The sequence below is a fragment of the Thamnophis sirtalis genome, unplaced genomic scaffold, assembly GCF_051295495.1.
Source record: "Thamnophis sirtalis isolate CommonGarterSnake01/CBP01778 unplaced genomic scaffold, rThaSir2_p1.2 scaffold_4, whole genome shotgun sequence".
Classification (NCBI taxonomy): domain Eukaryota; kingdom Metazoa; phylum Chordata; class Lepidosauria; order Squamata; family Natricidae; genus Thamnophis; species Thamnophis sirtalis.
Window position 1 is genome coordinate 54480512 of NW_028261384.1, and position 23799 is coordinate 54504310.

The 23799-nt window shown below is 37.7% G+C and overlaps 1 protein-coding gene across 5 annotated transcripts in view; it reads right to left on the reverse strand.

The window, feature by feature from the left end:
- CPNE4 (copine 4) overlaps positions 1 to 23799 on the reverse strand; it is a 369631-nt gene that overhangs the window by 16774 nt on the left and 329058 nt on the right. For 3 of the 5 annotated variants that reach the window (XM_087712945.1, XM_087712946.1, XM_087712944.1), the window contains 2 exons: positions 22202 to 22288; positions 20845 to 20904 (listed from right to left, as the gene is read on the reverse strand). The exons of the other annotated variants lie outside the window; for them this stretch is intronic. In XM_087712945.1, coding sequence (XP_087569071.1) covers positions 20845 to 20904; positions 22202 to 22288 — 147 coding nt within the window. The remainder of the gene's footprint in view (positions 1 to 20844; positions 20905 to 22201; positions 22289 to 23799) is intronic. 5 annotated transcript variants of the gene reach the window in all.

Genomic DNA, 23799 nt, shown 5'->3' on the forward strand with positions numbered 1-23799 from the left:
TAAGCCACATACATATAAAAGAGGGTGGACCGCCTGTCATTCATGCCCCAAGGAAAATACCTCTAACTCTTGTGGATAAAGTTAGACAGGAACTCACTAGGATGGAGAAGCTGGGAGTAGTAAAGAAGGTGACTGAACCATCGGAATGGGTCAGTTCTATGGTTGTGGTGTTGGAGAAGAAGAACACAGGTGCAATTCAATATGCATTGACTGACGGGATTTGAACAAAGTGATAATGAGAGAACACTACAAACCTCTCCACCATGGAGAACATAGCATACAAGCTAGTAGGAGCAACAGTGTTCAGTGTACTAGATGCCCAGTCTGGTAACTGGCAATTGCGTCTTGATGAAGCCAGCAGTTACTCACCACTTTCAACTCCCCTGCGGGTCGATGGTGCTTCCCAAGAGTACCTTTCAACATAACGTCTGCACAGGAAATATTTCAAAAGAAATCACACGAACTGATTGCTGTTCTACAGGGTGTTGAAGTAATAGTTGATGATTTGTTGGTCTATAGAAAGGATCGAATAGAGCATGACAGAAACCTTACTGCTTTGCTCAATCGATGTTGTGAGAAAAATCTTAAACTCCATCCAAACAAAATGCAAATTGGTGTAGAAGAAGTGACATATTTTGGACACCTACTAACCAAAGAGGGCTTGAAGCCTGATCCAAATAAGATTATAGCAGTTCTTAACATGAAGGCCCCAACCTCCAGAAAGGAGATGGAGACATCACTGGGCATTTTCAACTATCTATCCAAATTCTCTCAGGGCCTCGCTCAACAGACAGCACCACTACATGCATTGCTTCAGAAGGATGCTATTTGGTGTTGGAATGCAAACATGGAAAAGACTTTTGACAAAGTGAAGAAGCTGATCACTAAACATCCAGGGCCAATACTGAAATATTTTGATGCAAATGCTGACACTGTACTTCAAGTGGATGCATCCCAGTTTGGGTTAGGTGCTGTGCTGACTCAACAAGGATGCCCTGTGGCATATGCTTCACATGCACACACCACGACACGAGCCAATTATGCTCAAATTGAGAAAGAGATGCTGGCTATTGTGAATGGATGTGAGAAATTTCACCAATACATATATGGTCGCCCAATAGTCGTGGAAACCGACCACAACCCATTGGAGTAAATACTACAAAAACTGCTAGCTTCTACACCTCCATGCTTGCAGCGAATGATTATGAAATTACAACAGCATGATCTCACAGTGACGTATAAGCCTGGAAAGGAAATTCCAATGGCAGATAGTCTGTCAAGGGTGTTTCCAGAAGGACATGAAGCCAGGGATAAACCTGAATTGGAAGAGCAGGTACATACAGTACTAGTGAGCATGCCAATATCAGACGTACGGCTGGAGAAGATAAGACAAGACACCAAACAGGATAAAGTACTAGCGAAACTAACTTATGTCATGTGCAATGGCTGGCCAGAAAAATGCAAGAAGCTGTGTCCTGAGCTGCAGGAATTCTAGCCTGTGAAAGATGAACTATCTATTCATGAGGATATCATATTAATGGGTGACCGTATTCTTATTCCTAAGTCACAGCAGGCAGAAGTAATGGAACAAATTCACCAGGGACATTTGGGCATTACTCCGTGTAAGCGCAGAGCACGGGAGGTGGTTTATTGGCCTAATTTGGACTCTGATATTGAGACACTTGTGAAGAAGTGTGATAATTGCCAGACATTAAAAAAAAAAACAATGCGAAAGAACCCCTTATACTGTGGAATGCTCCTTCACAGAAGTGGCAGAGACTGGCTACAGATATTTTTCATTTTGAAGACATCCATTACCTGATGGTAGTAGACTACTACAGCAAATACTTTGAACGAGTGCAGCTAGGAAGTCTAAAATCATCAACTGTCATATGGGCTTTTAAGACAATACTTTCAAGACATGGAGTGTGTGAAGAACTTGTTTCTGACAATGGGCCACAATTCTCATGTGCTGAATTCTAGTGCTTCCTGCGTGAATGGGGAATCAGGAACAAACCCACATGCCCTTATCATCCACAGGCCAATGGTCTAACAGAGAAGTATGTTGGCATAGCCAAATCCATACAGAAAGCACAATCATCAGGGCAGAATGTGTACTTAGTCCTGTTAAACTATCGTGCAACACCCATTGAGGGTTTATGTTCACTGGCACAGCTGCTAATGGGGAGAACACTGAGGACCACAGTGCCTATTGCATCACATAAATTTCAGCCTGGTTCCATCGTACATGAGCGGGTAACAGCTCAGAGGAACATAAACATGAGAAAGCAAAAACTGTATTTTGATAAATCTATGAAGTCTCTTCATCCACTGTGTGCTGGGCAAACTGTGAGACACAGAGTCACTGGGAGAACATGGGAACCTGCTCGAATTGTCAGAAAAGCCAAATCACCAAAATCATATGTAGTTGAAACCAAGTGTGGACAGCAACTGAGAAGAAACAGGCATCATCTTCATCCAGACACTGCCATTGATACTTCATCAGAGAAGCAAATAACAAGGAAAATGAAGCGCAAACACATGATGGCACAAAACACCTGAACACGGATATACAGTCTACCGAGGACACCAAGATAATGTAAGCGTATCAGCATGTGACAATGCTGGGAGTGACTCTCAACTTGACAGCAATCCCACTGCTGATGAGACAATGGTTACTTTCTCTCGCTATGGTCGAGCTATTAAACCAAAAATATGGAAAGACTTTGTATCATGTTAGATTTTTATATTTAAGAGGGAAGATGCAATGATGTGTATGCTTTATGTTATATCTTAAGTTCAACTGTTATGTACAGTTCTTTATACATGTTAGGAAACAGTTAACATTTCTAGTCATGATCTGGGGACAAGAAGTAGTTGGAAGATGGCTACGGCGGAGTAAAGACAAGACTGGTTCAAGCTCCTTGCTGTCTGCCTTAATTTGTATTAAATCATCACAGTAAGTATTCAGCCACTTGGCAATGTATTTATGATAGTTGCAGTGTCCTGGAGTCATGTGATCATCTTTATAACTTTTTGACAAGCAAAATCAAGGGAAATCAGATTTACTTAACAACTGTGTTACAAACAACTGCAGTGATTCACTTAACAGCTATGGCAAGAAAGCTTGTAAAGTGAGGAAAAATAACGTAACAACAGAAATTTTGGGCTCAATTGTGGTTGTAGGTTGAGGACTCCCTGTACTTTCATGGCCTCATGTCCTATGACAATCAATGTCAAAACCTGGAAATTGAAAATGTCAAACAAGTTTGGAGAGTGGAGGAGCCAACGTTGAGACAATACAACGTGCGGTCTCGATAGTCTGAGACCGCCGTTGACACTTTTGCCACTGGACGGTCCAGTTGGACCTAAACCGTCCCATAGAGATGGTGAACAGGAAGACAAAGCCTTGCTGGTCTCAGGGACATCACAAAGTCTCTGACTGACCCAAGGGAAGTGCTTCAAGCTGGTGGCAAACAAGCAGCCTCTAGGCTGACGAAGTCGGAGACGGCTCTGGAAGGAAGGAAGTGAAAGTGAGTCCATCAGGTGAGGTTTTTTTTTCTATTTTGAGAAAGATTGCCCAAAGAAACTTTTTTTAAAAGATAAATTAGTCCTTTAAGTAAAAAGAATAAAGTGGCGAATTTAATTCTTATTGGACTGCCTTGGAAAGTTCTTGTTTTTTCTTGTAATGACATTTTGTGGATTGAAGTGACCATAAAGTAATGTTTCCTGTTTTTCCGCTTGAAGTGAAGTGAAGTGATTGATTTTTTCCCCCTCTATTTTTTGTCACCTTATTTTTTGGCTTGATTTAAAACACTCTTTTTTATTTTAACAAATTCTTCCTACCTTTTGTTATTAAATTCCACCAAAGACAATCAGAGATCTCTGTTTTCCATAAGCTTGAGACAAGTATGAAAAAGTGGAATCTGCCACTCGGAAGTCAGAGTCTGGTGTACTTTTTTTAAACAATGTATCCTTTGTTCATTCCTCTTTGATCTTATTGACTTTGTAACTGAAGGGTTTGCAACTTTCTTACAAAACCTGATAAAGAGCCAAGGGCATGATTTACTTTTTGCAGGTGCTTTTGGAAAATATTTTGGCAAGGGAAGGAAAAGGAAAGAAAAAGATAGAACCCTTCTCTTTTGAAGAGTACAAAAGAACTTGTGCTTGTCAACTTTACATATACCTATACCTATACCTATACCTATACACACACACACACAAGAGGCTTGGAAGGTTAGAGTGGCAGTGGCTATCAGACTCCTTTTTTCTTTTTCTCTCCTGTTTTTTGGAAAAATGGATCAATATGCAGATGAGGAAACCTTAAAATTTTGAAATATCCTGGCTGGAATTCAAAATATTTTGGAAGGATTTGGGAGATTTGAGAAGAGGTTGGATAGACTATTGTTTCTCACAGCAAAAGATGATGAGGTTGGAGTCCCAAAAATTAAAGAAGAGAATGAAAATATAGAAGATAAAGACAAGACAATAAATGAACTTTTTAATGGAGCAAATATGGGTGAAAGTGGAAAGAAGGGAGGATGGAAAAGTCAATTTGACAATTTGGAGCTTTATCCCAGATTTCAAGATACAGGAGGAAAAAAAGGGTGATAATGATGGAGTTAAGAAGAGAAACCTTTTCAGAAATAAGCCTGACAACCAAAGACAAGCTAATTTTAATAACAATTAAAGGGCAAAGAGATTATTTGAGAGATCTTTTAAGCAATAAAGTGCAGAGAGAAGTTTATAAAAACTTTATAAAGGAGCTGAAAAGAGAATTGACACAACAACTGGCAAGAGAGATAAGATTGTTCTGCCACTGGAAAGATACAGGTTGATAATGAAAGTTGATGATGAAAAGTTAGTTAATTTTTGGTGATTAATAAGTAGGAATTTCAGTATTTTGTAGATTGTTTTAGATTGTTATTAAATGTCTATTCATTAACATATAATTAACTATGACAACAATAATGAAATGATAACCTTAACTAGTATAAGTAACTTGGTTATAAATTGTAAATTGGGACTTGGCGAAAAGACCTATAAATTTTATTAATAATTTTTTTTTTAGATCTTGTTATAAAGGTATAATTTCTTTGGGTCTGATGAGAGGAGATGTAATATAAATAGTAAATATTTTTTTTTGTTAACCACAATAACAAGGAAATGTTAATGGATATTTTTGGTGATTAATAAGTAGTAATGTTAGTATTTTGTAGATTGTTTTAGATTGTTATTAAATGTTCATTCATTTACATATAATTAACTATGATAATAACAATGAAATGATAACCTTAATTAGTAAAAATAATTTGGATATAAATTGTAAATTGGGACCTAGGGAGAAGACCTATAAATTTTATTAATAAATTCTTGTTTAGATCTTGCTATAAAAGTATAATTTCATTTGGGCCTGATGAGAAGAGAGGTGATATAAATTGTAAATAATTTTTAGTTAATTACAATAATAACAAGGAAATGTAAATGGATAATGTTTAATGATATATTCATGTGTTGTATTGGTAAAAGCGAATTGGATATAAGCTTTAAATAGTGAGTTGGGGGAAAAAGTGGGGGGAATGCTTAGATATCTTATTAATTGTTTTTGTTTCAGAATATGTTATAAAGATGTAATATTATTGGAGGTTTTTGAAATTGCGAATTAATGCCAGTAGATGGTTGTGTCTTTATATACAAATGATTTCAGATAAAAGCATGTTTAAATAATTGTAGTTAAATGAGAATTGTGCTACATTGATAGTAAAATATATAAAGATTTTTGATTTAAAATGTACAATTCAATATGAATGAAGTATATGTAATGATTATGGAAGAAACGCACGAAATGTATTTGTAACCAATTGACATGCTTTCTACAAGACGTAATGAAGGATGATTCTTTTTTGTGTTTGTTGTTTAATTAAAACAATAAAAAACTTTAAAAAAAAGAAAATGTCAAGTTTATTGTGCAACAGATCTATTTTGTGCTACATTTTCAAACCAACTATTGGTTATGAAACCAATTTCTTTATAATGTGCTGCATTTTCCAAAATTGAACATAAAGATTGTTTCTTATATTATAGAAGTATAATTTCTTATAGATTATTTATTATAATATATATATATATATATATATATATATATATATATATATATATATATATATATATATATATATATATATATATATATATATATATATTATATATATATATATATATACACACACACACACACACATATATATATATGTGTGTGTGTGTGTGTGTGTTTCTGTTTCTGTGTGTCTGTCTCTGTGTGTCTGTGTGCTGTATTTGTGCTGATAAATAAATAAAGGGAGACTAGTATAGATCTATTTCAAGCTATTTAGCTCTCATCAGCTAGCCATACTCTTACTGGGATTCGAACCTGGGCTGTATTACACATTAGGCAGATGTGTTAACCACTAAGCCACAGGCTCTCCTCCTATTATCAGCTGAGCCAGGGAAAGAGGTATGTAATTAGTGTCACAACCCCTGGTATGCCCAAATATGGGAGGAAGCTCACTGCTTCCATTCTCTCTCTCTCTCTCTCTCTCTCTCTGTGTGTGTGTGTGTGTGTGTGTGTGTGTATGTATGTATGTATGTATGTATGTATGTTTTACCAGCCATTCCAGTAAAATACCTAGGCAGCTTACAAGAAAGCAAAGAAACCTATCAATCCACCAATTCACACTATAACAACCATTAAAACCAATGGACATTTTAAAGTGCCAATAGTTAAAATCAAAGTAATTGAAATGATATATAGAACAGAAATAATGGAAATAATATTTCTGTATCAAATTGAATATTTCATATTTTCTTTTCATTCTAGGTTATGCTATAAAACTCTTTGGCCATGAAAAAACACAATCAATATTGTATAAAATAGCATTCCCTAAGAGAACAAATGAGAAATTAAGATCTTTATGTCAGCCATAGTTTCTAATGGAGAGGTAGAAGTCATGAAAAATAAATAAATACGCAATTTTTTAACCTACTTGCAAATCAAAACTAAACACAATAATGATACTAAATTATACGGCATCGAAATGGAACCACATGAATTAAATAAAATAATTCAAAGCTCAGGAAGAAAGATGATAGGGAGAATATATACATTTCTTCTGAAATATAAAATGGAAGAAGAAATTGTGAAAGAACAAATGGTAAAATGGGCACAGAACTTTGGCTACAATATTGAATTAGGTAAATGGGAAAAAGTTTGCATACAAGGAAAACCAGTACAAAATGTTTTACAGATGGCACCTGGCACCAGTAAGGTTAGCAAAAATCTCAGCAAATACCTCCCCAAAATGTTGGAAATGTGCGTCAACACACGGAACATATTATCACGTATGGTGGATGTGTGAAGAGGCTAAAAAGTATTGGAAAAGATTAAAAAATTGCTAGAGTTAATAGGAGTCAAAATAGATTGGAAACCAGAAGTTTTTCTACTAGGACTAATGACTGCGAAATATAAAAAAGAAATCCAGTATTTAATTTTACACATAATTATGGCAGTGAGGATTGCCTTCGCTCAGAAATGGAAAAATAAATTAATACCAAACGAAAATGCAATAATAAGAAAGGTTATGGATTGTGCCGAAATGGACAAATTAACAAAAGAAATCCAGGGAAAAGAAGAAACAGAATATTACCAGATATGGGGAAAATGGTATAGGTGGATGGGGGAAAGAAACAAGGATCAATGAAAGAAGTCAATGAAGTCCAAATCTATACAATCTATACATAGATATAGTTTTTTTTTGTGTGTGTGTGTGTGTGTGTATGTATGTATGTGTATATATATATACACATACATACATACATACACACACACACACACACACACACACACACACACACACACACACACACACAAGAACTATATCTATGTATAGATTGTATAGATTTGGACTTCATTGTCTTCTTTCATTGATCCTTGTTTCTTTCCCCCATCCACCTATACCATTTTCCCCATATCTGGTAATATTCTGTTTCTTCTTTTCCCTGGATTTCTTTTGTTAATTTGTCCATTTCGGCACAATCCATAACCTTTCTTATTATTGCATTTTCGTTTGGTATTAATTTATTTTTCCATTTCTGAGCGAAGGCAATCCTCACTGCCATAATTATGTGTGTGTGTGTGTGTGTGTGTGTGTGTGTGTGTGTGTATATATATATATATATATATATATATATATATATATATATATATATATATATATATATATATATATATATATATATATACACACACACACACACACACACACACACACACACACACACACACGAGTTAAAATTTATTAGAGGTAATCACTCAATATAGCAGATAGATGAGTAAAATAAAAGGGTTAAAGATGGTGAAATGCAAATGGAATATACTAGAATGGGAAATAACATGAGGAGAATTGTATCATTTGAAATTGCTATTAGAAAGAACAGGAAGTTCTTGTTTGTACAGTATCATGTAAACGTAGTGTATGTCTACGTTTTGTCTGTTTATTTGTGTGTGTGTGTGTGTATGTATGTATGTATGTGTGTGTGTATATATATATATATAGTATATATAGTATATATACAGTTATACAGTTTGTGTATCTATGTGTGTGTTTGTGTGTCTGTGTGTCTGTGTGTAGTATATGTGTGTGTGTGAATTTTATCTCTCCATCTCTCATCATGCTTCATCTTCTGTTACATAATTTTAAATTAAATATTTTACATCATTATATTTTATGTGCTTTGTATTTTTAAAGTGAAAACTATGCATACCACTTTGAGAATTGTTCTATACCCAGTATAATGCTTTATACAACTGGATTAAACCATTAATCAAAATACTAAATCACTTGAAAATTTATCATTCTTGTCTTTTGCCACTCTTGTTTACATTTGTTCGCAGATATCTAAAAGGCGTACCTGGATTATAGGGGAGATCCTACAGGACCCTTGATCAGGGGTGAATTTCAGCAGGTTCTGACAGGTTCTGGAGAACCGGTAGCGGATATTTTGAGTAGTTCAGAGAACTGGTAAATACCATCTCTGGCTGGCCCCAGAGTGGGGTGGGAATGGAGATTTTGCAATATTCTTCCCCCAGGAGTGATGTGGGAATGAAGATTCTGCAATATCCTTCTCTAGGAGAGGGGTGGGAATGGAGATTTTGCAGTATCCTTCGCCTGCCATGCCCAACAAGCCACTCCCACAGAACTGGTAGTAAAAAAAAATTGAATTTCACCAGTGCCTTTGATACAATTGGAATATTCATCCTCTCTCCCAGGGTAAGTTTAAACTTAGTTTACAGCCAAATACCAAAAAGGAAGAAAATATATAGTAATACTCATCATCATAAGGAATAAAAAGTAAAAGATTGGAAAAAATGATCTAATATGGTTGAGATTTTCCATATGACCCTTTAAATTAAAAACTAAGGCAAAACAATCTGTTTTTCTTACTCTGCTGGGGAGTATATTAAAAAAAAGTGAGGCAGATTTTAAATATTAGACAGAAAAAACTAATTAGCCTGGTTAAATAAATCTAAGCAGAACTATCTTCAACCAGGTAGGTTATCACTTGAACCAATTGAAAAAGAGGGGGGGTTTAGGAGAGGACTTAAATTACCTGATCCTATTGAACAAAGTCAAATAGGACTTTTACAGAAGACCAGGGGGCAGTTGAACCCCTAGCACAATTTAAGACATATCTGATATTTTCCAAGCAATATTTTATAATAAACATACTCCAATTAAATTGTATTTCTTTGTTTTACTAGTTTAATCAAACTTATACCAGTAGAACAAATAAAATACTAAGCTTTTCCCATTACATTCATTTGTTTGATTATAAGACTGAAGCACTGAGAGTTTAATCAAATACCCCAGTCTCAGGTGCTCTATCTAGAAGGAGAACCAGAAGGCAAACGCAAATTACAGTAATGGCAGCAATAATGATGCAGATTATAAAAGTAGCTGCAAAAATATTCAACATCACTACATGGTATGTAGATCGTGTTGTGTGTTATAGTTTTATAATACAACTATACTCACACAACATGGAGAAAAAATATAATCTAAGTTCCAGAAATGTTTTTCTGGGACAAAATTCTGCTACTGAAAAATTTACTTTTTTTACCATTGATTTTCTTGCCTATGCTATAGTACACAATTGCTATCTTTTTCCTAAAAACTTCAAATTTCTGAAGTTACAAATAGCACAGGGTGTAGATTTTGGATTCCTATTGGAATCAATTACAAGACAAATGCTATTCTGGTACAGAAGTAACATATCTTTCATTACTCAGACCCTTGGGATCATTTTAAGATGCTACATCTATTAAATAGATTAGATACATCTATTAGATAGATAGATTGCCTTGATGCTACTCCATTTTTTTAGCAATAGCAGTAGACTTATATACCGCTTCATAGGGCTTTCAGCCCTCTCTAAGCGGTTTACAGAGAGTCAGCATATTGCCCCCAACAATCTGGGTCCTCATTTTACCCACCTCAGAAGGATGGAAGGCTGAGTCAACCCTGAGCCGGTGGGATTTGAACCGCTGAACTGCTGATCTAGCAGTAGCTTGCAGTGCTGCATTTAACCACTGCGCCACCTTGGCTCCACTGGAATTATTATTATTCAGTATTTAGGAAGCTTCCTTTGTATCTGGGATGACATTTTTAAGGATCAGGGTGTTTTCTATGATAGTATTTAGTTTCCAACTTTGTTCTGCATGGTAACTTTGTAAAACTTGTTTCTGCCCAATATGAGAAGGATAATAAGGTGGCTTTAATATAATTTTCCCAAATCATATTTTTTATTAGGCTTTATGCATTTTTCATCTCTTTTCCTTTCCTCTCATCTATGTAAAACTAATGTTTAATTGCTTTGTGGATGACTCATTATCATAACTTTTAAAATCTTGTATACAATTAAAGCCAATAGATTACTCATGCAGAATAGTTTGAAAGTTTCTGTATTTACATGTATCAAAAATTTGATTTTCCATCAAAATATTATTATGCGGTTCATAATATTTCAGCTTTATACAGTTTATAAATGAAGTATTTATAACTATTCTGGAACTATTCTGTATATTCTCATAGAATATCTTGATTTTTAAACTAGGGCTTTTATCTGAATGCCTTTTTAAAAAGTTTTTTATTTAGTTTTGTTACACAATAAAAAAAAATTTGTGAACAGAATGTTGTACGAATTCCCCCTTTAACATTCCCACCAAAAGTTATAATTCATTTTACATTATATTTCCATTATTTCCAATTTTAGCTCTTACTTTTCTTCTATTTTCCAATTTCTAGTTTTTAACAAGTACAAACAATATAATTTTTCTTTCCCTTTAAATATAAACAATTTATCATTTCTTTTCATCTATTTTCCATTAACAATATGAATCTTCAAGTTTCAAATTTCAAGTTTTATATAATCAACATAACATATTTAACAGCTTTAAGGTTCTTAATATAATTCCCACACATTCTAATTAAAAAATAATTTGATCTTGTTAACAATATTTATTTTACTGAATCATATCATTCTACTACTCTCCTATTTCTAAATTTCTTTTCTTTTCTTCTTCTTTTTATGTATCTTATATATTTTCTTCTGTATTTTCCCTCTCACTTTTCAATAGATTTTTTGAGTGTCTCCCTCCCAAGTTTCTCTTTCTCATCTCCCTTTATTTCTCTCTCTATTTTTGGCTAATTTCTTTTTCGGATGTCGTTTCCCTTTTTTCCTCTCTGCTCTCTTTGTGCCTTTACCCATTGAGTTTTATTTTCCATTTCCACCTTGTTAATTCCTTGTGCATTTACACTGCTTGTCTGTTCCCCTATTTCCACTATCAACAGTTTTTCTGGTTCCTTTTCTACCTCTTTGTTACCTTTTAATGTTGCTCATGCACTTTTTAACATTTCCAACAACTCCTCTAACATTCCATCCTCCACGATCAAATTTAATACACTTTTAATATTTGTATATTTTAGAACAATTAATTTAGTCCTTTTTCTTAGTTTTTCTCTTTGATATCAGATCCCAAGATAATCCAATCCTTTTCCAAAATTCAAAAGTTGAATATTTTCTTCCAGTGTAAACAAAATAAAGTCAAGTAAAAAGACCATGGCACGACAAAACCGCGGTCCACTAAAGCGCGCCCGATTAAAGCGCGTACCTGACGTCATCAGCAGTGCAACAAATACGACCGCGGAGAAAAAAGGGCGCTTTAAAAAGCGCTTTTAAAGCAAGCCGATTCACGTAAAGGGAAGGGTTAGGTTTAGGTTTAGCTTTAGGGTTAGGTTAAGGGTTAGGGTTAGGGTTACGTTAAGCGTTAGGGTTAGGTTTAGGGTTAGGTTAAGGGTTAGCGTTAGGTTAAGGGTTAGGTTTAGGGTTAGGTTAAGGGTTAGAGTTAGGGTTAGGTTTAGGGTTAGGTTTGGGGGGGTTAGGGTAAGGTTTTCGCGTTAATTTTAACTTTACCGCTCACAGCGTGATGTTTTTGTCGCGCTGTGATGACGTCAGGTACGCGCTTTCGTCGAGCGCGCTTTAGTCTACCGCGGTTTTGTGGTGGAACCAAAAAGACAGACCACACCTTTCTTCTATTTCTTTGTTTCAAGATAATATTGTGTCTCCTCTCTCCAGTAGGTGGCTTTTATTGTTCCTTTATGTAATCAGATCACTGATTTGTCAAATCTTGTCAGTAGTTGAATCAAAAGTTCAAAGACTATATCCCAATTTTTCTTCTTCCTTTTTTTAAGTTTTAGGTTTTTCCAATTCCAAATTTATTAATAAAGTTCTTCTTGGTTTCAGTACTCTCTCATTGATAGTTTTCCCGGATACAGCACGGAAACTGCTTTGGTCGCCCTGACCGATGATCTCTGGCGGGCTAGGGATACAGGACATTCCTCTATCCTGGTGCTTCTTGACCTCTCAGCGGCTTTCGATACCATCGACCATGGTATCCTTCTGCGACGCCTGGGGGAGGTGGGAGTGAGAGGCACCGTATTACGGTGGTTCTCCTCTTACCTTTCTGACAGGTCGCAGTCAGTGTTGGTCGGGGGGCAGAGGTCGACCCCTAGGCCCCTCAAGTGTGACGTGCCGCAGGGTTCTGTCCTGTCCCCCCTCCTATTTAACATCTACATGAAGCTGCTGGGTGAGATCATGCGACAGCACGGGGTAAAGTATCATCAATATGCTGATGATACTCAATTATATCTCTCTGCCCCTTGTCAGCTCAGTGACGCGGTGGACATGATGTGCCGATGTCTGGAGGCTGTTAGGGTCTGGATGGGAGCAAACAAACTTGTGCTCAATCCCGATAAGACTGAGTGGCTTTGGATGTTGCCCCCAAAGGACTGTTTGCGGGTCAAGTGGGCTTGTTGTTAACGTACCTTCCTCTCAACAGCGTTACAACAGCCCTCCCCTCACTCCTCGAGTCAGTAGCCGAGCTGGTGGTTGAATTCCCCAGGCTTATGGTGCTGGGGGATTTCAACCTGCCTTCGCTCGGTGAACACTCTGACAGGGTGCAGGAGTTCATGGCTTCCATAATGGCCATGGACTTGACCCAAGTAATCCGGGGTTCGACTCACTTAGCAGGTCACACACTCGACCTCGTATTCCTCTCGGAGCAGTGGAGACGTGATCTAGATTTGAGGGGTATTAAGATCTTGCCCTTTTCATGGTCTGATCACTTCCTACTGAGGCTTGACTTTCAGAAACCAATCCCCCACTGTAGGGAGGAGGAACCGATTAGGTGGTTCCGCTCCAGGCGCCTGATGGACCCTATGGGATTTCAGACGGCGCTTGGAGAAATACCTGATGCCCTCGTCCACAGTCCAGTGGAGTCCTTAGTCGCTGCTTGGAATACAGCGGCGGTGGGGGCTCTAAACCAGATTGTGCCTTTGCGGCCTCTTCGAGGTAGCGGATCCAAGAGGGCTCCTTGGTTCACCGAGGAACTCCGGGAGATGAAGCGCCAAAAGAGACGCCAAGAGCGCCGCTGGAGGGCCAGTAACTCTGAGTCAGACCGAGCACTGATGAGAGCCCATATCAGAGCCTATCTCGTGGTAATACAGGCGGTGAAATGTGCGCATTTTGCCGCTCTTATTGCGTCCGCTGAATCGCGCCCAGCCACCTTGTTTAGAATAACCCGTTCCCTCTTGAAAGGGAGGGACGTGGATGACCCTTTACAAGGTAGAGCTGAGGAATTTGTTCAGTTTCTAACGGACAAAGTCGCTCGGATTCGGACAGATCTGGACTCCAATTGCACGGTACCAGCCGAGGTACCGGGGGAAGATCTTGATTGGAGCTTATGGAGCAAGTTTCAACTTGTCACTCCTGAGGAAGTGGACAAGGCCATGGGAGCGGTGAGTTCCTCCACTTGTATACTGGACCCATACCCCTCCTGGCTGGTCTCGACCAGCAGGGAGGTGACACGTGGCTGGATCCAAATTATAATTAACACCTCTCTCCGGGAAGGATCCTTTCTGCTCCTCTTAAAGGATGCAGTGGTGAGACCCCTCCTGAAGAAACCTTTGCTGGATCCAGCCATCTTGCGTAACTATCGTCCAGTCTCCAACCTCCCCTTCGTAGGGAAGGTTGTTGAGAAAGTGGTGGCCTTTCAATTCCAGTGGTCCTTGGATGAAACCAATTATCTGGACTCCTTTCAGTCTGGATTCAGGCCTGGCTACAGCATGGAAACTGTTTTGATCGCACTGATCGATGATCTCTGGAGAGCCTGGGATAGGGGTCACTCCTCTATCTTAGTGCTCCTTGACCTCTCAGCGGCCTTCAATACCATCGACCATCGTATCCTTCTGCGACGGTTGCGGGAGGTGGGAGTGGGGGGCACCGTTCTTTGGTGGTTCTCCTCCTACCTCTCGGACAGGTCACAGTCGATGTTGGTCGGAGGACAGAGGTCGACCCCTAGGCCCCTCAATTATGGGGTGCCGCAGGGTTCTGTCCTGTCCCCCCTCCTATTTAACATCTACATGAAGCCGCTGGGTGAGATCATACGCCGACATGGGATTGAATATCACCAATATGCAGATGATACACAGTTGTATCTGTCTGCCCCGTGCCAACTCAGTGAAGCGGTAAAAGTGATGTGCCAGTGCCTGGAGGCTGTTAGGGTCTGGATGGGAACGAACAAGCTTGCACTCAATCCCAACAAGACCGAGTGGCTATTGATGCTCCCTCCCAAAGATGGTCCAGCTATTCCATCTCTCAGCCTGGGGGGTGAAATTATACGCCCTTCAGAGAGGGTTCGCAATTTGGGAGTCCTCCTGGATCCGCAGCTGACTTTAGAACACCATCTGTCGGCTGTGACCAGGGGGACCTTTGCCCAGGTTCGCCTGGTGCACCAATTGCGACCCTATCTGGACCAGGAGGCCCTTCAGATAGTCACTCACGCCCTCGTGACCTCAAGACTGGATTACTGTAACACGCTCTACATGGGGCTGACCTTGAAGAGTGTTTGAAGACTTCAGCTTGTCCAGAACACAGCCGCATGAGCGATTGTGGGTGCACCTCGGTACACCCACGTCACATCTATCCTCCGCGAGCTGCACTGGCTGCCCATTGGTCTCCGGAAACACTTCAAGGTGCTTACTTTTAAAGCCCTACATGGTATCGGATCTGGGTACTTGAGAGACCGCCTCCTGCCAATTACCTCCCAAAGACCTATTAGATCCCACAGACTAGGCCTCCTCCAAATCCCATCTGCCAGCCGATGTCGGCTGGCAACTCCCCGGGGGAGGGCCTTCTATGTGGCTGCTCTGGCCCTCTGGAACGATCTCCCCGTTGAGATCCGGACCCTCACCTCCCTTCCGGCTTTCCGCAAAGCAACTAAGACCTGGCTGTTCCGGCAGGCCTGGGGCTGTTCAATCGTCCAGCCCCATCCGAGGTTACGACTGTTGCTGTATTTTTAAATTGTTTGTCTTTTTATTTTATTTTGCACCCCCCTTCCCCTTCAGATTGTTAGCCACTCTGAATCTCTCGGGAATAGGGCGGCATACAAATTAAATAAAACCAAACCAAACCAAACCAAACCAAACCAGTCCATCATTAACCCTGGTGGGAGAAAATTTACGCCCCTCAGAGAGGGCTCGCAATTTGGGAGTCCTCCTGGATTCGCAGCTGAAATTGGAACATCATCTGTCGGCTGTGACCAGAGGGGCTTTTGCCCAAGTTCACCTAGTGCACCAATTGCGGCCCTATTTGGATTGGGATGCGCTTCTAATGGTCACTCATGCCCTTGTCACCTTGAGGCTGGATTATTGTAATGCGCTCTACATGGGGCTACCCTTGAAAAGTGTCTCGGAGACTGCAGTTAGTTCAGAATGCGGCTGCGCGGGTGATAGTGGGTGTGCCGAGGTACACCCACGTTACACCTATCCTCCGTGAGCTGCACTGGCTGCCTATTGGTCTCCAGACTCAATTCAAGGTGTTGGTTATCACCTTTAAAGCCCTACATGGCTTAGGGCCAGGATACCTTCGAGACCGCCTGCTGATGCACACCTCCTAGTGACCAGTAAGATCCCATAGATTGGGCCTCCTTCGGGTGCCGTCGGCCATACAATGTCGGCTGGCTGTCCTTCGGAGGAGAGCCTTCTCGGTGGCTGCTCTGACTCTTTGGAACCAGCTTCCCCCAGAAATCCAGACCATACCCACTCTGATGGCCTTCAGGAAAGCCATAAAAACTTGGCTGTTCCGGCAGGCCTGGGGCTGTTGACCTCACTATTGAGGTCCGGCCCCGACTAGAATGAATTTGATGGATGATTGTTGTTTAAATTGTATTGTTTTTATGTTTTTTATATTTTGTTTGTAAGCCGCCCGGAGTCCTTTGGGATTGGGCAGCATATAAAAGTTTTAAATAAATAAATAAATAAATAAAGCTTTCCCCTCCTTTCTTTCCATCCACTGTATTCCAAGTGACGTTTAGCCTCTAGCTTGGCTCTGGAAAATTTTTAAGCTCCAAAATTTGTTTCTCTTACTCTTACATCGGCCAATCTTCCTCCGGATCAAACACTCTGTCCGCTTCTCCACACCTGTACAAATCTTGTTCCAGATGCCCCAGCTCCAGAGCAGTCATACGAAGATGGCTGCCACCCCCACTGCTGATCTCCAGAGAGCTTTGAAACAGATCTGTTGGGAGCTTGCCTCACTTCCCGCAGGCATCCAAAATGCCTCTCCGGACGGTTCCAGTCACAAAGGACCTCTTGATGATGGCTTGCCAGCTGGGTTTTTGCGTAGCTCGTCAGAGCTCACTGTTTCCCCAGCTATTCTCACCAGGGGACTTCCGGGTGTTTCTTCTGAATGCCTTTGTCTTTAAAAGACACACTTATCCATAAAATATAAAATAGAAATCCCAGTTCCTTTAATATGAGTAAATAAGGAACGCATACCTGAATTTGTCTTTACTGCTATTAAATTTATATCTTCAAAAGGCAGATAATAGCAGTGGGATTTCAAACCTACAATATATTTTAAAATCATCATTCATGTTCTGGTCAGATTTATGGGAACGTCACTTTTCCCTTGAGTAGAAATAGCAGCAACTGTTTTCTTTATAACATTTCTATTTGATTCAGGTAAGCAAATGAAAATCTGTCCTATAAATTTTATTATCTTAATAGTAATAAAAAGTGAGGTTTTTTTCTTATCAGTATTGCTAATGCAATGCTGTAGAATCATTTAGACAGTCAATTCTTTTTGAAAAATAAAGCTTTCCCTTCAAAGTGACGATAGAATCTTAAAAATGGTTTTGAAAAAAGTGTGTGCTTTTATTTAACAGATACATTCTTTCTAATAAGACATGATATGCTTACAAAGGAACATCTTCAGAATACCCAATTTGATGCTATAAAAGCTCTCATTAACTCTTCAAATTAGCAGGTTCATCATATTATAGCTTTTTGTTCACAAACCTATGCTTAGTAACTTGGCTCCCTCCCCTAACAAACAGCCTTTCAGATCACAGCTGCATTGTATTGTCTGCCCCCTACTTGAACTCATTGAAGACGTAATTAATTTGAAAACAGAGAGAGAGTGGGCTGACTTGCAAAAAAATTTCAGAATTCTGCACCTGTTTCTGCAGAAATACTGCCAGTATAAAATGGAAGCCTTAATCTGGTATCAGAATACTTGTGAATTATGGTTTCTGTTTTCGTCTCTGGAAATTGCCACAAATGTTATAATAATTATTGTATTAAATAAAATCAATTATTAGATAACAAAACATGTGAACAACTTCAGTGTGTGTGTGTGTGTATTTATACATGCCTACAAACATACATATATAAATTATATTATACATAAAATGTACTGCAGTCCTTCACATGTTATAGGTTAAAAATGACTCACAATTCTAATAATTAGATACCGTACTTAGTTAATAGCTTTTAAAGTGAACTCTGAAAATTGTGTTACCACTGATTTCCATGACATGTTAATATTGATTCTAAATCCAAAGGTGCATTTTTCAAGAGGCAACTGGACTTTCTGGTTTTTCTTTAAAGACCTTTTGCTTCTCATCCAAGAAACTTCTTCAGTTCTTTGCTTCTTGGATGAGAAGCAAAATGTCTTCAACCCCCCCCCCCAAAAAAAAGTCCAGTTTGGGACAACCATGACTGGATGGCTGAGAATCTCCACAGACATCGATTCTAAACATGTTTATCTGGAATTAAATTCCACTGAGTTCAATTGGACTTATTCTAAATTAAAAAACAAAACACTGAAAATCCTATGACATCTGAATGATTAACAAATGTCTTAATGGCATAAATTCCTATGGACCTTTACTAGATTTAATTTATATTTTTTGAGAATGTCTCTAGAAAAATTTGATTGTCATATTCAAGGTGGCGCAGTGGTTAAAATGCAGCACTGCAGGCTACTGCTAGATCAGCAGGTCAGCGGTTCAAATCTCACCGGCTCAGGGTTGACTCAGCCTTCCATCCTTCCGAGGTGGGTAAAATGAGGACCCAGATTGTTGGGGGCAATATGCTGACTCTCTGTAAACCGCTTAGAGAGGCCTGATAGGCCTATGAAGCGGTATATAAGTCTACTGCTATTGCTCATATCCATTATTATAGGATACATTTTCTTTTAATGTTCTTCCAGAAAAGGTGGATTAAATGAATGTTAGGAGTGAAAATTCATGCTCATAATTTCCTTTAATATCTGGGAAGACCTGTAATCCTTTGGTTTTTTTCCAGGACCATGACCAAACATTTTATTGCCAAGTTATTATCTGATTTATGAAACCAGAAACTTAAACAGGAGACCATTGTTATTTTTTTAAGTTTCTTAAGATGGACATATGGCTTTTAATATTTGAGGATAATATGTCACTAGACAAATATCTATAGATTGATCTAAGAAAGACTTGTGCATTTTACGGTCCTCCAGGCTAAATCTGGCCCTTTGGCTGTCTCTGTCTGGCCTGTGTGATATCAATTGGAAATTAGAAATAAAACATAAATAACCATGTCATAGCGGATGGAAGAAGGGGCCGAAACAGGTATAGCTCTCTGCAGTCACCGCCTGTGTTCCTTCAGTTGGCTAATGAGCATGGGAGAAGAAGGAGAGAAAGCAATTTTCTGTGACTGCATAGCATTCATCCCTCACCTGGAGCAGCCTGAGGTGGCAGCAATGGTTATTTGTGAGGGGATCTGGGCTCAGGTCACCTTTGCCTAGGTTAAAGCGCTGTCTTGCAAGCAAATGGGTAGAGTGTAGCTGGACGTTATTGTGCCAGCTCTCCACAACAGTCCCAGTTCCTCAGATTCCCCAGTTGCCAAGTGGTCCCTTGGGAACATTAATTAGCCATCCCTAATCTAAGGGCGTAGTTTAATCAGTATTTAGTACTTAGTCATGTATCTGTTTTGTCTACCTTCTGTATTTATTTGTATTTTAAAAAAGCTGCATGGAACTTTGACTTCACACATATTTATCTCTCTCTCTGTGAATGTATCGTATATAAAAGCATTTCATATTATATATGCATGCATATATAATATTAAAACATACATTTTATATTAAACATATATGTTCATATATGTTTACATATGAGCATAAATTTATATATGACTAAAATGAATTTTAAATAAGAGTTAAAGCAGAACATTTTTTTTCACAAATCTCAAATAAAGTTGGAAAGACAGATGTATTCCAATTGAAAATTCAGTTGAAAAGTGAAAATGAATGTATGTAGTTTGTATTCAAATGAACCAGCATTTTTGGAAATTTTATTTCCAAAAACAACAGTATCAATCCTCAAACATGTTGGCTTTAGCAAAGTTACAAAAACAAAGCAACTGCCCAAAGAACAAACTTTTAGATGTATATTTGTTGTTGTTGTTAGTTGCAAAGTCATCTCCGACCCATTGCAACCCAATCAACGACGTTCCTCCAGGCCTTCCTGCACTCTACCATCCTCTGGAGGATGGTAGAGATGTATATTATGAATTGATAAATACTCAAAAATTGATATAACCACATCACAGTATATTTTGAGGCACTGCTTTAGAAAATGAGCATCTAACTTACTGTATTAGTTAAGCAAATGCCAAATATTTATAGGCAAAATTAAATTTGACATGCTATCGAGTTTTCATTATTAATGAATGTAATTTATACACATTATTACATGTAAAATATGTTATATTTTTCAACATATTATTAAAAATTAAATATTTAACACATTTATATCTTATCTGAATTCAACAAAACCTTGTAATATTACTTCTATTATCTTGTGTGTAAAATGATATTTGCATTGCGAAAGATTTTGTCTTTTTAAAAAATAAACAAAATACTTACTGTAAACTGTATTTGGCAGCCACCCATTATGTAATCTAAGAATGAATGCATCTTGTGAATCTGGAGGAAAGAAAGTCAAAAATTTGGGTTTAAAATCATGTGTTCTTAAATATTTCCCTTTTATATTGGAAGGTATATCTTTGTAGCCATTAGTAACTTAAAGAGTATTGAGAATAAGTGATACAGGAAATATTGTTGCTCATGGTAAAAATAAACATTCCTTCCTTTTCCCTACTTTTATATAAAGAGGGGGGGGGGAGACTTTCAATGCTAAGAATCATAGCATAGAATTGTTTTGAAAGAGAGTTGAAAATGATGTACTCATACAGGGTTTCTTTTAGAAAGAAACTAGACATAGAGGTGTCTTTTAATGGAAATTAATTGGGGATTTCCAGAAATGGATGATGTTCTATGTCCCAAAGGTGGTTTTTCAAGAGGCAACTGGACTTAAAAGTCCAGTTGCTTCTTGAAAAAGCAGGGCTATGGGGAAAAAATTCTCCCCATAGCCCTGAGAGTTTATAGTGTCTTCCATCCATATATAAACCAAATCAGACAATATCTTCATTAATGTCTCAATTATAAGAAGTTTTTCTCACTCCTCCATCTGGATGCCAAGTGATTACATTTCCAGCAATTTCAGGCTAATTTCATCATTTGGATTAGTAAAACGTTAAACTTTTTATTCATTTAAAACCAATGCAATTAAATTATGGATGGTTTTGAAATAACTTCAGTGCATCCTGATGTTAGATTAATTCAATCTCATTTTCTTTTTTATTAATTATCCATTTAATTAATGTATTGTGAACACAATAAAGTTCAGTGATGGTACTAATCCTTGGCTTACATTACCTAGGTTCTGAAGCTAAGTATGATTGCTTTAGTTAGTATCCGCCTGGGAAATTACCAAGATTAGCAGATATTATATAGAGGTCAAAACATGTCCTTGAAGATAACAAACACCAATATACTAATTCTTTTGATATGCCCAGAGATTACCAGAATTTAATCTTAATTCCGAAACTTTAATAGTATATTTTAGTATAATTAAGCAAATGTATTCCTTTGAATATACAAGGCTAACAGATTGAATGTAAGAGGGTCAATGCCCATTTTGGATCTGTAGCTGTCAACCCAATGAAAATGTTGATCTACCATGATGTAGCAGCATCTGGTATCCTACCTTTGGGAATCCCAAAATATGCATTTTTATGACATGTTCTATTTTTGACACATATAAAAAATTACAAAATATGGACAGAAGAACTCAATTCCCTCTCCTATGTTTACTTTCATTATGGCTGTTAAAAACAATACTTTCACATTCATTATTAAAGCACTGCTTAAATAAAAGCACCTTGCACAGATTAAGAATGACGATGCCAGAGTTTTTGTAATTCTTCTTCTTTACTTTATACTTGGGGTTTATACACTCCCACTGAATCTGTGAAAACACAAGTCAGAGCATGAAAGTCCTGTCTTCATTTATAATTTACTCAGATTACATAATGTGCAGTTGAATCTATACAAAACATCACATAAAACAACCACAAATCGGTAAATATAATTTCAGTTACTTGAGAATGTTGCTACAGTAACTTTGATGTGGCATGCTCTTATTGCAAAGCTGTTCTAGTACGGGCATATGCTACTCTGTCGTTCCATCACAGACCAAGATCTAAAATTGCAAAATGTAGGACATGGCAATATGGTCAAAAGCCATATTGATTGCTGATCTGCAAATGAAATTTGTTTCTGAGTTCATAGAAAATTCATTAAGATTTCTTTGACATTTTCCATTTTGAATCTACACACCTTCCACAAGAATGCTTAGAGCAAGTTAATGTCAGCCACAGTTCTGGGACAAGCAGCCAGACTGTATCAGCATCCTCTGATTTGTATCAAAACTCTAACTAATTCAAAGGCTTGTCCCTAGAAAATTCCATTACGAAATCTGTAAAATGTATATGTATTTCATGCCAACTCCATCACATCTCTCATAATAGCTAGTATTCAGAAGTTCACTTCTCCTTCATTATTTTAACTAAATCTATTGATACAACTTTTGGAAGATTAGTCCAAAATAGACCCAATAATAAATTTTGTAATCTGTAAAGAAAGAAGTGCTTTATTTTGGTCATAAAAACTGAAAAAAATACATAAATATTTTGTAATAACCATACAAAATTTGGCCATTGTCCCAATCTCTATACTTCAGCTTCCTAAATTTCTAGGATGGGCATGGTAGCTAGACAGTCTAACAAGTGATCCATATACCTGGAGGACACTGCATCAGGCTGCTTTATCTGATCATATTTCCCCTGGTGTTTTCTAACTATTAGTTGAGCCAATGAGTTGCAGTATTACCTTGTTGACATATGCTTTAGTGATATCCAGTCCAGTGGCTTCTTCTGGAATAGAATTACTGGTGCAACAAACTAAGCACTGAATCTCAGATCCTAGATTCTTCTTATTAAATAGTCTAGTCCTAGTGCTTAAGGAAATTAAGTACCATTCCCTAGGGCAGTCTTCCTCTTCCTTAACTTTATGCCTTCTGTATATGTTAGTCAGCACTGCAATTGTCTGGGCTGAATTGAGATCAGGGAAACTGAAATTCATCACATCTGGAGGACATAATATTGAGGAAAGTTGGTCTAGCACAAACAAATAAATGTTGAGACTAATAGTTTAAAGTCCTATTGTGTTAATATAAAATTTATGCATGTAATGAATAACTAATAAATTAATTTAAACTGAAATAATATTGAATTAATTTTAAATGAAATATATTCCCAAATATAAAAAATGAAAATATTTTATGGCTACTTAATATATTAGACACTGATTCTGATTCATTCTCCATTCCAGTCAAACCAGAATTTTAAGTTTTATCTTTTTATTGTTTTCATTTTTATCCAATAATATAAATGTGTTTTTCTGCATATCTTTTTATAT